We start from the raw sequence: 15,628 nt of genomic DNA, 5'->3' as shown, positions 1-15,628 counted from the left end.
GGCATCATTTTTAATATGTCCTTGATCTATTGACCAATGACATGAATCACTTAAAAACCGATTAAATATGGTGCCTTCATTCTGTAGTTGATATTGAACCAAGATCTCAAAAATGTCTGCTTCTCCTGAGACTATAGGGGATGGTTGATACCCTTCTGCAGCCTACCTTTATAACTGGCAGTATTATCTCAAATTCATCTTATCTACATCAATCCAAAGACTGAAGCACAAGATTTTTCAGATGAGTCAACAATGTTGGACGAAAAGGGGTAGACTGGAGTCAGAAAGGAATAATCTCAAAAACAAATTTGGGGACAGAGGATCCACATGAACAATAAGGAAATACAAGGAGTCAAGAATGGAAATTCATTAAAACAAATACAAGGTAACAAATATTCTCTCCTCTTAAGGGCAAGGGATGGGGGAGGTATATATAAAGGAGAGAATATAAAGTAATCCTTAGGTCATTACTTACTAGATTATATCATGTAAGAGCTTGGAATATGTCACATAAATCTCAGTGACAGTATCAAGAACTCTAGAATTTATATAATTGTGATTTAATTACCGTGCAATAGTTTTCTGACTTGAATAAAAACAGGCTTCCTCTGAGAACAATCGTATGATACTGAACACTTCCTTACTTTCCACATGCTTCAGTTTTCTTAAAACTTTCTCCTATCAAGAATCTATACCAATAGTTCTTGGCTCTCTCTTGAGTATGAGACCCAGGCTATATCCTGGAACTACTCCATCAGAAGCTTATGAGTAGTGTTCAGGGCTTTTGCATTTTAAAAGTTCCATTAATGATTCTTACTCTATCAGAAACTTAAAGGTAGTGTTCAGGGCTGTTTTCTTTTTAAAAGTTCCATTAGTGATTCTGAATGTAGAATGAGGTGAGAACCATGACATTTTATATCACACCATCCTGTGGAAGAACAGAAGACATGATTTAACTGTGGGACTAATTTATTAGTTGACAGGTACTCTTATTTGTTGAAATGGGGGTATAGAAGTGTTACTCTAATGGCATTATATATTCAGATTTTTTTAATGTCTTAAGCCATAAGGTAACTGATCATTTACCAATTTAATATACATTTAGAATGAAAATTTAACATTTTTGTGTGTGCACAAAGCATCATCTTTACGGATTCCATAAAGTTACGTCTACTTTAAAGGACTACTAGAATGCAGTTTTTACTATAAACTTAAATATGACAACATGGATGGACTAAGCAGTTTCTCCTATTTGAAAAATCTCTTCACCTCCAACTATCACAGTATTATTAAAGGTAATTACGCATGTTTATTCTCTTCTAGGTATGTGTGTGTATATATGCACATATTATACATACACATACATTTTCTTACAAGAACTCAGCTACAATTATTAAAAAATAGGCAAGTAAAAAAATTTGAGTTGTATACATAGTTGTTAAGCAGTTTAAATTTTATTGACCTCCCGGTTTTTAAAAAAAAGTTAAATTTAAGGTCATACCTCTAAATTTGATATACTATATATACAGATCGTGCAGAATATGACTATGAAGAGATACAAATTAGTCCATGCCCAAGAAGATTTACTAGAATACAGAATCATTTTCATAAATACATATAAAATTCTTGTGAAGATAAAAGGGGACTAGCTGTCCAGATTTTCTGAGATACTTTTCAAAGTGATTCAAGGCACAAAATATACACTACTGTGAATACACACATATTCCAGACTTTGTGCCTCTAAATACAACCCATTAAAGATTTGGCTTCATGACTTATAAAACTAAATGTACTGAATGAGATTCTGCTTCTTAGCTGAAAAACCACAAGACCTATAAACATCATATAATTACTCCAAAATATGGAGATACAAATACAAGCACTTTATTTTAAAAAGCAAACACAAAGATAGGTGTAAATTCAAAAGTGTTTAAATGCTTCCCATTTGAATAATTCAATTAAGAACCTATACAAGTTTGTTTCCAGAAGCTAATGCATCACTAGTCTCTACTATGAGAAATGAATTCTAAAAATTAACATGGTTTTCAGTAATTCAAATTTCACTATATAAAAACCTAGAGAGACCAATAATATCCAATAGCTTCAAAAGATAAGCTAGACTCTGATGTAATCAACTTTACCAGCTTTTGTCCAGGTCTGTTTAATATATACATAAGGAAAATACTCTATAATTTCTTATAAAATAGCAAATAAGGAGTAGATGTAGGAGATGTAGAAGGGGAAAGAGAATTCAGAAAGTCCTTCTCTTCTGTAACTTTTACTTCAGAATCATCAAAAAGTAACCACTTCCCCTCATACTCCTTTAAGCTTTGCACTACATATGAAATTTTGTTCTCAAATCCACTAAAGTTAATGCCTGTTTGGTCACTGGATTCCTTGTCTGTATCAAATTCATGGGTCCCATTAGTATTGTTAGTCTCAGAATTTCTATTTTCAGCAAATGCTGTACTGGCAACTTTATCAGGATTAGATGCTTTGTTGTATAGCTCATAATCTGCTTTGCTCTTTTGTCCTCCGAGAAGTCCAATAGCTTCTACATTTTTTTTGTTCAAAACTTTACTTGGCTGTGTATTTCCACTGACTCTAATTGACACTTCTTCATCATCATAATTTTCAACCACACCCCTTGCTTCCTCCTCATTCAGTGGTTCTGGCTTACCTATTTCACACATTTGGTCGATCACAAAATTTCCCTTATCTAGCTCTAAACTGTTAAGGTCGGTGACTTTAACAGAAGCAGTGTAATGCCCACTACTGATGGTAATGCCACTGTGCATCACAACTGCAAATAATCCATAGCTGTCGTTGGTTGGCTTTGTGCTCCATTCTTCTAGTGACAGTTTAAGAGGTGTCAGTAAAGGAGTGTTGATCTTGGAAAGTCCACCACCGTAACAATCAAACCTTTGGAAGGAAAGAAAAAAAAAAGTTTTCTGTAATTCCACTTTATATATATTCAGTTTTACCCCCAAATGTGAAACCAAGTAGATGTCTGAATGGCCCTTAATATTTAGTGCTTATACAAACATAAAAACCAGACTCTAATTTTTTATAGTTAAATGTACACAAAGAAAAACTGAAATGAGTGCTAATATTCAGCTCTTTCTGTGAAGGATATAAGGCATTCTCCCTTTCATATTCTTTACTTTTCTAATTTTGTACAATGAGAAAATCAGTTTTTTAAATGCCATTTTAACTTTAAAATCCTTTATAGTTTAGTAAGTAATTTTAATATGGAGGCTTTCACTACCAAAATTTGGAAACAAAAATAAATAGTAGCAAAGAAATTATCCACAGAAAGAAGGCACTAAGTGTCATCTTCAGGCATAATAAAGTGTGTAGAGAGTTAGTAGGCAGCTCTCATAATTTCAAACAATTCATTAACATGTATATATGTCATGAAGATACTTAGATTTTCAACAAGAAGAGAATCTCTCATTCTTGAAAGAACTAGTTTGACTCCTGGCTTACCTTGAAAATGAAACTATCTTGCCTTTTCCTCCCCTCAAAAAAAAAAAAAACTTAATGTTATATAAAATCTGCTGCTTTAATCAATTCAACTTGAAACTGTTTGTAATAAGGAATGAAGATTAAAAGATGTGGGAAGAAATCCTAGAATATGTATTTACACCAAAAGGACTTAAAATGATGCATTTTTATAAGTTAACTCTTAAAAGCAGAACAGACTTTTCTAAGGTAGTCTTTATAAATTACTTCATTTCAGTAGTTTATATTATGCTATTACGCTTTTTTGTTACTATTATAGTATTTTGAACAAAACTTCTTATAGCAGCTCATTTTTTTCATATAGCTTTTATTTATAATACTCACTCCAAGCCACTAGCAGCAAAGCACTTCAAATGAATAGTTATAACTTCAGGCATTTTGTCAAACAAAAGACTTCGTTCGGCTTCAGTATAATGATGGCAATTTTCACAGAAATATTTATCTTCTCCTACAATCCTCTCCACTGAAGCAAACTGTGAAATTGCCCATCTCAGGGTCTTCATTTCTGTTTTTGGCTCTGGAGAAACTATATGAGAGAATTCCTTTCACTCACAAATGAAAACCTCTCAGACATTTAAAAATTAAACATGTTCCATATTCAAAATTAGCATGATTTCAATTGACTAATCCTTTTAAATGATAAAAACATTCCTTTGAATTTCAGAAACTTTTAAGTTCATCCTCAACAGTATATATATTTTTAAAATATTTATATTTGAGAAGCCAAAGTATTGAGGTGATAGGGACAGCAAAATGAGAATAACCTACTTTCTGAGTGTTAAGACATAGGCTTTAGTTCAGCTATTAATTTCTGATACCTGAACAGGTAAAGCCAGTCTTCTGATCACTTCCCAGATCCTTTCCCTACTTTTTGTTGTTTTATACTAAACAGTGGCTCAGATATGTAGCTCAAAGACTAAGATACCCAAGAGTTATTAAAGCATTTCATTTTCCCACTACACACATCAAAATAAAGATGCCAACAATTTTCCAAATGCTATTAACAAGTGAATCTATATGAGCAGAAAGACTTTATTACACCAGAGACAATTAAAAGCCAGCTCTTTTTCCCCAATAATTATACAAGCTACTATGAGACCGTGTTTTGTTGAAGAAAACTGATTACATGATCAACACAAGTCCATACAAGACTCCAATTCTGCTTACTTTCAGAACTCTCCTCTACTTTGGAAAGCTCATCTTCTTGTACTGGTACACTGATGTCCTGAAAATCTTCTCTTCTTTCTGTTAAACTTTCACATTCTAAGCAACGAGTCCTCAAAACCAGCTGACCTTGAAATAATTTCTCTACTAGCTCAAAACCAATTTGCTCTGCACCTAAAAAAAAAAGGGGGGGCAGGGGGTACTTTTCAGCATAGCCCACATAACCAATAGTTCAATTACAGCGTAAACTTGCTTATTAGCATTAAGAGGTGCCTTACTCATGAACTCTAAATTCCCTGAAAAGAAAACTATAATTCATCTTCAAAACTATGTCATTTTAATTCCCTTCCCAAAGACATTCCTATAGGAATAACCCCAAAGTACAACACTGTTGGTAAAACCCTTAACCATGTCAATACTACACATATTTGTGAGGTCTGCATGAAACTAGGTAGAAATCCAGTTTGAGTACACTATAACTACTAAAGTTCTCTAAAAATGTATTTCACTAAATGCAATTTCTCAAGTTTATTATCAAGTACTGCTTTCAGAAGGAGTTAAAATAATTCTCCATTAAAATATATCGAACTCCTTGTTTATAAAACATAAATTAACATTACCCTACATTAACATCACCTTAAGATTAATAAGATTTATACACACACATCTAAACAGTGGTTAAAACATAATTCATGTTGTTAAAATTTCCTCTTAAAACTTGAAGCAGATTTACATTGTACATGTATCTAAGAACATTACAGTTCTGCAGCTATTAATCCTCCTACCTATCAACATCTAAGAATAAATTATACTGACCTTTGTTTATGGGCTTAACTTCATTAACATTAACAGGCTTAACATTATTCCCCGGAGACTCAAGTTCACAACCATTAGTTGTGTTATCATTTTCACACTTCCCCAAGTCCTCTTCAAGATCATATTCATTTTCTTTCAACTGTCCTTTGGATCCCTGGTTGGTTGTTATTTTCCCCAGACTACAGAATTTAGAAAGAATGCTGGGTTGCTTAGCTGCAGGCTTTAACCAATTTATTTTAACTCTTGATTTCTTTTGTGAGGGTCTTGCACTTTCATTTTCAGAAACATACTTGGGGATTATTTTAGAAGGAATCTCTAATGTATCACCGGTAGCTTTCCTTTTTGATCTGGTTTGTCTCTGGTTCTCTTCCAATGACTGGTGTTCCTTGGATACTTTAACTTTCTTCTTCATGTTGCCAAATTCAGTGTCATTTTTTCTTTTCCCATTTCCTTTTGCGAGTTTTTCTTTATAGTCTTCAGAATGCCTCAGGTTGTCCATCTCTATGCTGTTAATACCACTCATTTCCTCTTTCTGATGAGGTTTTTCTTCTACCTTAGTAGATAATTCTACCACATTTTTTACTTCTTCTTTTTTTAGGAGTTGGCATGTTTCTTGAATGTTTCCCAAAATACATTGTAATACTTCCTGTGCATCATGCTGTAGATATCCTTCATACATAGGGTTGAGTTCCCTATAAATAAAAATTTCCATTTCATCTATTCTAGTTTTAAAGATAGAATACAAAAACCCTTTCTATAGAGAAATTAATTCCTTTAGAGGGATATCAAATTATCTTTAAAATCTTACCTTTTATTCAACTAATTTGAAACTTACCTAAACTTATAAAAGTAAAAATAAATTTTACCACAAATACTTTTATCTTCTTCTAAATACTAGTAACAGCTAGTATACATATAGTTTACCATATAGCAGGTTTTACTCAAAATGTTTATGTTAGATATATAAAACCTAATTCTAACAATAATCCTATAAGGTAAGTACTACTATCACCCTGATTCAGATAAAGTAGCTTGCTCAAAGCCAGGATTCAACCCTGCTCTTGGCCAGCATGCTATACTACCCTGCTCATCAGCAAACACAGAACACTATATTTACGCCCTGGTTTTTGTTTTTTTGTTTGTTTTTTTTTTTTTTTTTACTCACACACCCAACACAAAGCTCAAACTCAAAACCCCTAGAGTACAAGATGCCTGCTCTACCAACTAAGCCAGCCAGGTAGGTGCCCCACCCTAGGTCTATTCTTAAACTAAAGATTTACCCTAAAACATACAGATAAAAATATTTTATATACTGGATAAAGTTTCACTTAAGACAGTACAAAGAGGGATGTCTGGGTGGCTTAGTCGATTAAGCATCTGCCTTCCATTCATCAAGCCCCACACTGGGTTCTCTGCTCAGCTGGGAGGCTTCCTCTTCCTCTCTCCCTGCTCATGGTCTCTCTTTCTTAAACAAACAAAAAAGAAATCTAATCCAGTTAATAGTTCTGCAAGTCCATACAACAAAACTGGATACTTGCAATTTACAGTTCTTATGCATAATATATTCTGAATAAAAACCTTTAATTCCTAATCTGAAATTTCTTAGGACCAAATATATTTGAGAAATCCAGTAGTTTTCAGATCAAAAATATAGCACTTAAAGATTTTTCACCAACATGACAGGACAGTATCCCATAATTAAACTACTATTTCTACAGAAAAATGTATGAATATTCACTTTATAAATAAGAATAAAGACTATAAAAAGCCTCCTACCGATTCAGATCTAATGACTTTATTTATACCAAACTTACCAAAGGAATGTCTAATCTCCAGAGCCTCTGAGATACTAGGGAGTAGATCTGTAGTTTCTGTTTTCCTTGCCCTTTATTCCCTCATGTATCACTCTCCTCCAAAGAGAGCAATAAGTTGCTAACATGGAATCCTAAAGTTTTATTAAAGGCTATACCTGAGTGTGTTAAGCAGTCGCCTTGGCTGAGTAGCAAGTTCATCAGTGTATTTATCTGGATTTAAGAGAAAGCTAGCCTGAAGCTGTTCAACTGAAATGATCAAGGACTGTAAGCTGCATATTAGTTCATAACTTGCCAAAGAATCTTCTTTGCAATTTCCCTGTCAAAAAAGAAAGCCACAAGCCATTAAACAAATTAAGTTTGTTCCCCCTTCTTTTTCTCACTAGCCAATATTAGCTTTGCTAAATTTCATTATTAACACTAATTTTGCAGAGGTATACAAATAAATTAAAAATTTTTAAGAGTATTTTTTGATTACTTTGTTTGGAAGAGAATGGTTTTCTGATTGACTAAGTCCAAGGCTTCTTTATATTTACATAAATTTTAAAAGTGACTACTTGAAAACAGTAGGTTAAGTAGCAGATGGTACAATGGTATGATAAACTGTTGACTGTGGCATATAAATGACAGTGTTTATGCCTAAGCAATAACTAGAGGGCAGGAGAAAACATTGTAAAAGGTGATAATGTAGTTAGCTAACCTACAAGAATGGGGGGAAAAGCCTTTCTGAAAACAAAGGATACTGAGAAATTTATTTCTCAGTTATCCTCCTCCCAAATCTTCTCTGGATCTATTACTTTTTCATTTCTAAGCAAGTGAATTTCCACTACTTTACTTTTCATATATTCTTTTTTTACCTTATCTTTTTGATTGGTTTCATCTTTTAGGGCTTCTTTCTTCCTTGAAATAATGTTAAATAAGTGCTTCACTCCAGATTTAAAACCAGGACAAAAATATAATACCTATAAAAAACAAGAATGTCTGAGTGTTTATCTGCATTTTTGGTAGAGCACTTTTAAATGTGCATTAGTTAAAATTCTGAGATTAACATATCAAAAATTGTTTTCTATTTCATCATTGTAGCCAGCTGTCTACCCTCGCTGGCATCAAAGCACTGAGGCTGGGCACATACTACTAAGACTTATGGTTATAGGGTACAACATAAAGCAGAGTTCCAAAGGTTAAAATTTTTATCACCAGAGCACTAGGAATCAAGCACAAAAACTAAGGCTTTGGCATCTTCCAAGTAACCAAAGTCAATTCAATTTTGTTATCCCAATTTCATCTAATGTATTACTTTCTCTCACCCCAAAGGAAGCTGGTAACATACAATTTAGAATCATTACTTTAACCCATTCCAGTTTATTTACAATCAAAGGCAAAGACATGGACAATTAAAATACTCCCAATAATCTGAAATTCTCAGAACATTAAATATGACATCATGCTTTGCCTACTAAAGCTTTATTATAGAGCAAAACCATCAATTTACCTGAAGTATACTATTAAGATAACAAGTATTGCCGAGATTATTCAGTCCCACAAATGGTAACAAGTTTTCTCTCTTCTCACAGTTTACAGGTGAGGACTGTGCTGCAGGAACAACTTGATCACTATTAAGTATAGAGCAGAGAAAGGTTTTATGAAGTGTAGTATCTTAAACAGAATGGAAATAATACCTGCTTAGATTTAGTCTTTTCCCAAAAGTTGGATGAGCTGAAAAGCACGTGGACTTTATTCAGTTGACACTTGAGGAGAAAAAATCTGTACAGGTGCAAATACTGCTACCTACCCAGAATAAAAGTTTTACAAGCACTTTAAAAAATATCATACACAACAAGCCTCTAAAGGATTCCATCATGAAGCTGTTAATCCCATTTCAGAGAGTAGAAAAGTGAATTTGGTACTGTGATTAATGAACCCTACATGACATTTTTAAAAGTAGTCTAACTCTTGGGAGCCTGGGTGGCTCAGTCGTTAAGCATCACCCTTCAGCTCAGGTCATGGTCCCAGGGCCCCGCTAAGCAGGAAGCCTGCTTCTCCCTCTCCCATTCCCCTGCTTGTGTTCCCTCTCTCGCTGTGTCTCTCCGTCAAATAAATAAAATCTTAAAAAAAATAAAAAGACTAGTCTAACTCTCAATAAAAACCTGGGAATAAGCTATGACCGTATCTAGGAGAGGCAGTATACCTAAATGAGGTTCTGTTAACAAAATTAAAAGGTAAGGGTCTATTAAAGAGAATCACACAGTTGTCCTTCACTTTAAAACGAATTGTTCAAGTTTCTAATTCTTTAACCTCACTTTAACAAATAGTAGGTCCTCACAGCATTTTTATTTATTTTACAGTTGCTGTTTACTACTCTAGCCCCTCAAAGTGTTTTAAACATAAGAGTCAACACATCCCCTAAACTGATTACTGGTAAATATTAGGAAATTACACAAGACCAAATCCAGTTTAGTCATATAGCAGTACACCTATTTGTTGAATAATGACCTAGTATAGACTACAACTAGAACAATGGTATTAAAGTATTCCATTTTGTTAAGATCTCAGTCACTGAAGGATTTATTTGCATAAAGCATTTCTTACTTTTAAATTTATCTTAAACTGGCAACTGTACAACAGGTTTGATAATTCATACCTATTAGGAATGACTATAAAGTTTAGATATCTCAAGAACTGTTAAGTCTTCTGAACCCCACACACACACACACACACACACACACACACACACGTATTTCTTTACCCTTTACACAGAATGTGTTATACTATAAACAAGTTTGAATTGAAAGATAATTTAGCCAACACATAGTTCTCCAAATGAATCTGATTAGCTAATATGTTTGTCTCACTACTGTGTGTTTTTGCCTTCAGAGACTATCAGGTCAGAATGTCTGGAGATATGAAAGTTCACTGCTGCTTCACTGATAATGGAATTTTTAAAATACAGAAATAGACTTAAAATAAGATACATACATTTCAGATCCTCTATATTCAGAAGCCTTTTCTTCATTTTCTTGAGACTCTGTGAAATCCAAGGCTCTCTTAGTTTCCTTTTTCTGAAAAAACTTCAAGGAAAGTCTGTTTTTCTTTGAGGGGCTACCTCTTGAAAGCCCATTACTTTCAGTAGGTATGACACCAGGCATTTTCTCTTCAAATCCCAAGGAGTTGACAAGAATTAATTTATGTAAGGATGTTGTAATCACCAATCATATCTGTTAATTGCAGAGAGAAGATTTCATTACTTTCCAGTTTATCTGCTGGAAATATTAATTTTGAAAATTTACTAAGGAATGGAACTAATTAGAACTTCACATTTGAAAACCCATTTCTTAGCCAATAAAAGGCACTCGATGCTTACTGCTTAAACGAAGGCGCTTGCCATTTGTCCGTAACTTTCCTAAACAAGAAAAAATATGAGATACTGAACTTTCATAAGTCTACTAGATTAAGCCACATCACAAAATAACCCCATTTTAGTACATCTACAGTAAAATAGTCTTGAGTAAAAAGTTAATTTTTATTTTAGCTTATTCAGAAAACACTGAGCAACAACCATCTCTAATTCTTAAGTACAAGGGGAGAAAGAGAAAGGGATGAATGGGAAGACAACAGTGCTCAGAGTGAATCAATGAGTCTTCCAAGGTCTTTTCTAGTTATATGAATACATGAAATGAATTCTTTAAAAAAGCTTCTTTAAGGTGTAATTTACACAAGTCACTATGCTGTACACCTGAAACTAATATGAAGTTATGTGTCAGCTATACTCCTAATTAAAATATAATTGCATATAAGCAAAGGCATACATCTGATGTTCAGTTATACCTAAAAACTTGAGTGAAAAGTAATAAAACATGTGTAGCTGGGATAGTGGTGTAAAGAATTGCTGCACTTTGTGCAGACCAACTTTTTACGCACTAAACACAATACATTACTGATTTTCCAAGCACTTTTTAAAAAACTATAAATTTTTTTAATGCTGCTCAGAGTAGAAAAAAATTTTTGACTTTTGCAACCTTTTTTTTTAACTTGTTAAAACTTCTGAATGAAAAAAAAACTCTAGCAGTACTTGTGATAGTTACTTTATACACCCATCCTACTTTCATTAAGATATCTGGGGGGAAATTATCTGACTGGAATATTAGAGCACAAAAGCTCGACAATGACTTTCAAATACACAGTAATAGAAGGAATAGATAACAAAATTCACTCAAACTCCATCTTTACTAATAAGCTAACAATAATAAACTAATGCTCACTAATAACCATTTCATAATAAGATCGGCTGCCACTGATCTGGGAATTTGCAACTTTGAACTCAGTAGTGAAACCACATTTTTGAGACAACTCAGAAGTAACTGGAAAGTTGACCAATTTCCCCATCCCCCCTCCAACTCAATTTACCCTCCTAGCCACTTAATGCTACTGATGGAAAGCTATCACGACGATAAACCAGCTTGCACCAAGTTGTCAGGGATCTCTAAGCATTAACGATTCTTGTCAAAGGTTTTTCTTGGGAGCCAATTCTTAGATATAATGGAAAGTGTATTCTCTAACCGGATTTAAGTACACATTAGAAAAAACTGAGGACGCAGCTGAAATAACGGATAAATCCTAAGCAATAAACCCTCCTGGCTCCCTCAAATCACTCACATTTGACATCATTGACAATGTCACATTTTTACCAGGTGCCGTATGTCACACCACTTCTTGCTCCTGGCTTTCCTTAAGTCTAAATCAAATTTCGCAGAAAACAACAAACCGAGCATTAACTGCTCTTGAAAAAATAAATGACAATATGAACATTCAGTTTCTAAATTAGTTTTAAGTTTTTCCCTTTGCAAGACGACACGACTTAATTCCAATTTTTCAGGAAAAACGTAAAACAAGGATAGCATCCTCGACAAAGGTTTAAAACACGTGGCCTTCTAAATACTTCCAGAAATACTCAAGAGTGCTCGATAAAATTTGTCAATACCCACACTGGACAACGTTGAGTGGAAACACTTGCTTCAGACCCCGCACCGGGAACACAAAAGTGGAGACTAAGCTGTGCTGCCGTGCGTGCCCGTCAGACACGGCCCGGGCCCGGCGGGAGGTTGGCCGGTGGCGGTGGAGACTCCGGCCCCCCTCGCCCGTGGAGCTGGCCTATTTACGCCCAGCCCGCACCTGCCTCCCCGAACCCCTGCGGCGGCAGGAGAGGCACCCTGCCCCCGCCACACACACACACACCGGTGCCCTTTCGGCTGGCAGCTCGGCAAGGGCGCCGCAGCCAAGTGGTCCTGGCGTCTCCCCCGCGGCGCCGACACCGGGGTCCCAGGTCAGAGCCCCTCGGGAGCCCGCCGAACTTGCCTCGGCACCCAAGCTCCGGCCCCTCCTCCCCAGGCCCTCCCTTACCTGGTCATGGCCCAAAGCGAGGTCCGCGGCGGTGACGCCCCGAGTGCAGCCGGGATGGGTGTGGGTGCGACAGGTGAGACCCTGCCCGGGGCCCCAAGGGCCCCGGACCCAAGGTAAAGCTGGCCGGATCGCCCTCCCCACAGGGGAGTGACCATTCGCTCTCAAGAGCGGGAATCCGGGCTGCCGCTCGGTCCTGCCCTGCGCCGGCACCAACTACATCCCGGGAGCGACGCCCGCCCCCACCCGCCACCGCCCCGGGATGGCAAGGAGCACCAGAAGTAGCCCCGTTGGCCCAGCGCCTGAACCGCTAGGGTCTTTCCCACTCCACCACCGAGGGGAACTTGGCGCGTTTTCCTCACTCTCAGGACCCCCGTGTTTTAGCCTCCGCCCGCGCCAGCACTGCGATTGGAGGTGGCGTCCTTCGAAAGTGCCGGTTCTAGTCGCCACGCTGCAGAGACGCGAAAGGCAGGAGCCGCCTCGCGACCGCCGCTCGCCCCCCTGGTACGCACGGGCTCGGGAACCAGCTGGAACGGTAGTTTCCCCAAGATCCTAACGGGTTCTGCAGTTTCAAACAGCGCAGGCAGCGTCACGGGCAGCTCGCGCGGGTCCTCGCCGAGGGCGCGCGCTAGGTGCTGGAGGCCTGGCTGGCGGGCTCGAGCCTCACACCCTTTTTTTTTTTTTTTTAACCATTCGTGCGCGCGAGTTGAGGAAAAGCGTACGGGTCGGGAGACGGGACAGGGAGAGGATGGGACGGTCTCCTTCCCCGAGAAGACGACGCTAGATGCTCAAATCCACCAATCTGCGATGAGAAATCCCCAAAACCTTGCCCCTCCCACCACCACCCAGGAGGAGCCAATCACAAGTACCTAGATAAAAGGCAAGTGGGTGGGCGGAAGAAGACTGTCTAGCCAATACCAAAAAGAAGAGAGGAGAACTCCACCAATCATTGCTAGATATGCAAAGTACCCTTCAGGAGCTGCCCCCTCCTTCCGCTCTGATTGGCGTTCGAGTGCGCGCTTTCGCCGCCGACTGTTAAATCTGGCTCCGCGTTTTGTGAATCCTCGACGATGGGACGCCTCGGAGGGTGCGGTTTCCGGAGTGAGGCCCTCACAATAAGTCCCGCCCCCCTTTCTTGCGTACGCACTCGGGCGGGGTTACTAAGGGAGACTAGTTTCGGAAAATGGCTGACGGGTGTGTTAGGTGCTCGGCGCCTGTGCTTTCTGACTGGAATCGCAGTCCCGGCCGCAGGGCCCAACAGAAACCGGAGCTGCTACGGATAAGAGCAAAGTCTCAACCGTATACTGTAGCGCTGAGGCTCCTTCCTCAGCCCTTCCATGCCTCATTTTCTCCCGTTTACCCCTTCCCTTTCTCGGCCAGACAAGGAAAAGAAGAGATCATGTTTTAAGACCCAGCTCTGGCTGGGGGAGCTAGAGAGGGTTTCTGCGCGAGCCCTTATTAGGACTCAGATGCGGCAAGGCAGGCTCTACTTGGTTTTTGTTTACCTTTGTTGGTATGCTTACCTTAGTGAGGTGACCTCACAAAGCAGGTAATGCAGTTAACACAGGATAAGTTCAAATTCATTTAATCAAGCATGATTTTAGGTGCCTAGTATGGTGCCAGGCATGCATTTTTCAAGGCGCTGTGGACACGGTGTGAATGAAATACATTTCCCGCTCCACAGGAACTTTACATTCTAGAGCGGGGCGGAAGTTAAACTAAAATGATGGGAAATAATGAGTGGTAGGTAAAGGAGATTAAGAGTGGGCTGTTCTAAATACAATAGTCTGGAAAGACCTCTCAGTTGACATTTGAGCAGAGAGCTGAATGAGAGTGAAACCTGGAGGAATCTCAGGGAAGAATGGTTCAGGCAAAGAGAACAGCAAGTATAAAAAAGTCCTCAAGTTTAATGTGCTCGGTGTTTGGGACAGAAGCAGGGAAGCTAGGGTGCTTAGAGCACATTGAGTCTAGATGTGATGATTGTGGGAAATGAGGTAAATAACGTCAGCAGGGCTCATTAATCAAGCAGGGTGAGGAAATGGAACGGAAGTCATTGGATGGTTTTGAGCTGGGGAGTGGCATAATTTGTAAATTGGCTGCTTGTGGTGGATAGACGGTTGACCTTCAAAAGTGCAAGCAGAAAGGTTAGCTAGGAGACTGTTCCACATACCCAGGAAATAAATTATTTGGCTTGGAATAAGGTGGTAGCAGTGGAAATGTTGAGAACTGGTAGGATTCAGGATATAGTCTGAAGTAGAGCCAAAAGGATCCACTGATGAGTTGTAACAAGAAAGAGACAAAATGACAAGGATTATTTTTCCCCCAAAGCAACTGGATAGTGGTTGGTCCTTGCTGAAATGGGGAACATTAAGGTACTAGTGGGTTTGTTGTGAGGGTCTATTGTTCTTGCACACTAAAACTAAGATGCCTACTTTACATACAGAGAAGATGAACCAACAGATAGTTTGGAGCTGGAGGAGGGGGGGATTTGGATCAGGGGATATAAATCTATTAGGAGTTACCAAATGATATTTAAAACTACAAGACTGGAAGAAATCACCTAGAGTGGACATCTTTTTTTTTTTTTTTTTTAAAGATTCTTATTTATTTGAGAGAGCATGAGCGAGGAGAAGCAGACTCCCCATGGAGCTGGGAGCCCAATGTGAAACTCGATCCCGGAACTCCGGGATCATGACCTGGGCCGAAGGCAGTCGTTCAACCAACTGAGCCACCCAGGCGTCCCTAAAGTGGACTTGTTTATCCTAAAAACTCTGCAGGGCATTAATGACCTCTTCCCTTGCCAAGCCAAGAATCCTAAATCCAGGTAACTGCCTTGTAATTTTCTCACCTTAGAATCAATACCCTTTCCAAATACTCATTTTAAGAGTGAGACTTCAAAGCTCCTAATCACTGAATTT

General features: G+C 38.0%; 1 protein-coding gene across 5 annotated transcripts; it reads right to left on the bottom strand.

Annotated features, from left to right (window-relative positions):
• Positions 1-951: 951 nt before the first annotated feature.
• LOC116862908 (ubiquitin carboxyl-terminal hydrolase 1) lies at positions 952-13,507 on the bottom strand. Of its 5 annotated transcripts, none has more exons than XM_032850360.1 (9): positions 12,714-13,507; positions 10,293-10,534; positions 8,809-8,929; positions 8,174-8,278; positions 7,475-7,635; positions 5,506-6,197; positions 4,693-4,863; positions 3,850-4,051; positions 952-2,922 (listed from the first exon to the last, which is right to left on the bottom strand). In XM_032850360.1, the coding sequence occupies exons 2-9, from the start codon at positions 10,460-10,462 to the stop codon at positions 2,187-2,189; spliced, it is 2,358 nt and encodes a 785-aa protein (XP_032706251.1). In that variant the 5' UTR covers positions 10,463-10,534; positions 12,714-13,507; the 3' UTR covers positions 952-2,186. The 5 variants fall into 5 exon arrangements, with proteins under 5 accessions (XP_032706251.1, XP_032706250.1, XP_032706253.1 ...); XM_032850359.1 differs by having other exon boundaries at positions 10,293-10,531; XM_032850362.1 differs by having other exon boundaries at positions 10,293-10,531; positions 13,073-13,507.
• Positions 13,508-15,628: the final 2,121 nt, after the last annotated feature.

Source organism: Lontra canadensis, unplaced genomic scaffold, assembly GCF_010015895.1.
Source record: "Lontra canadensis isolate GAN:19392208 unplaced genomic scaffold, GSC_riverotter_1.0 scaffold375, whole genome shotgun sequence".
Lineage (NCBI taxonomy): Eukaryota > Metazoa > Chordata > Mammalia > Carnivora > Mustelidae > Lontra > Lontra canadensis.
The sequence above is the reverse complement of the archived record's forward strand: the minus strand, read 5'-3'. Positions and strand labels throughout refer to the sequence as shown.

Coding starts and splice junctions, on each gene's coding strand:
- LOC116862908 (XM_032850360.1), bottom strand. CDS start 10,462: ATGCCTGGTGTCATACCTACTGAAAGTAATGGGCTTTCAAGAGGTAGC. Junction 8,930..10,292: donor GAATATAGAGGATCTGAAAT/GTATGTATCTTA, acceptor TATACTTAATAG/TGATCAAGTTGTTCCTGCAG. Junction 2,923..3,849: donor TTTGCTGCTAGTGGCTTGGA/GTGAGTATTATA, acceptor TTCCTTCCAAAG/GTTTGATTGTTACGGTGGTG.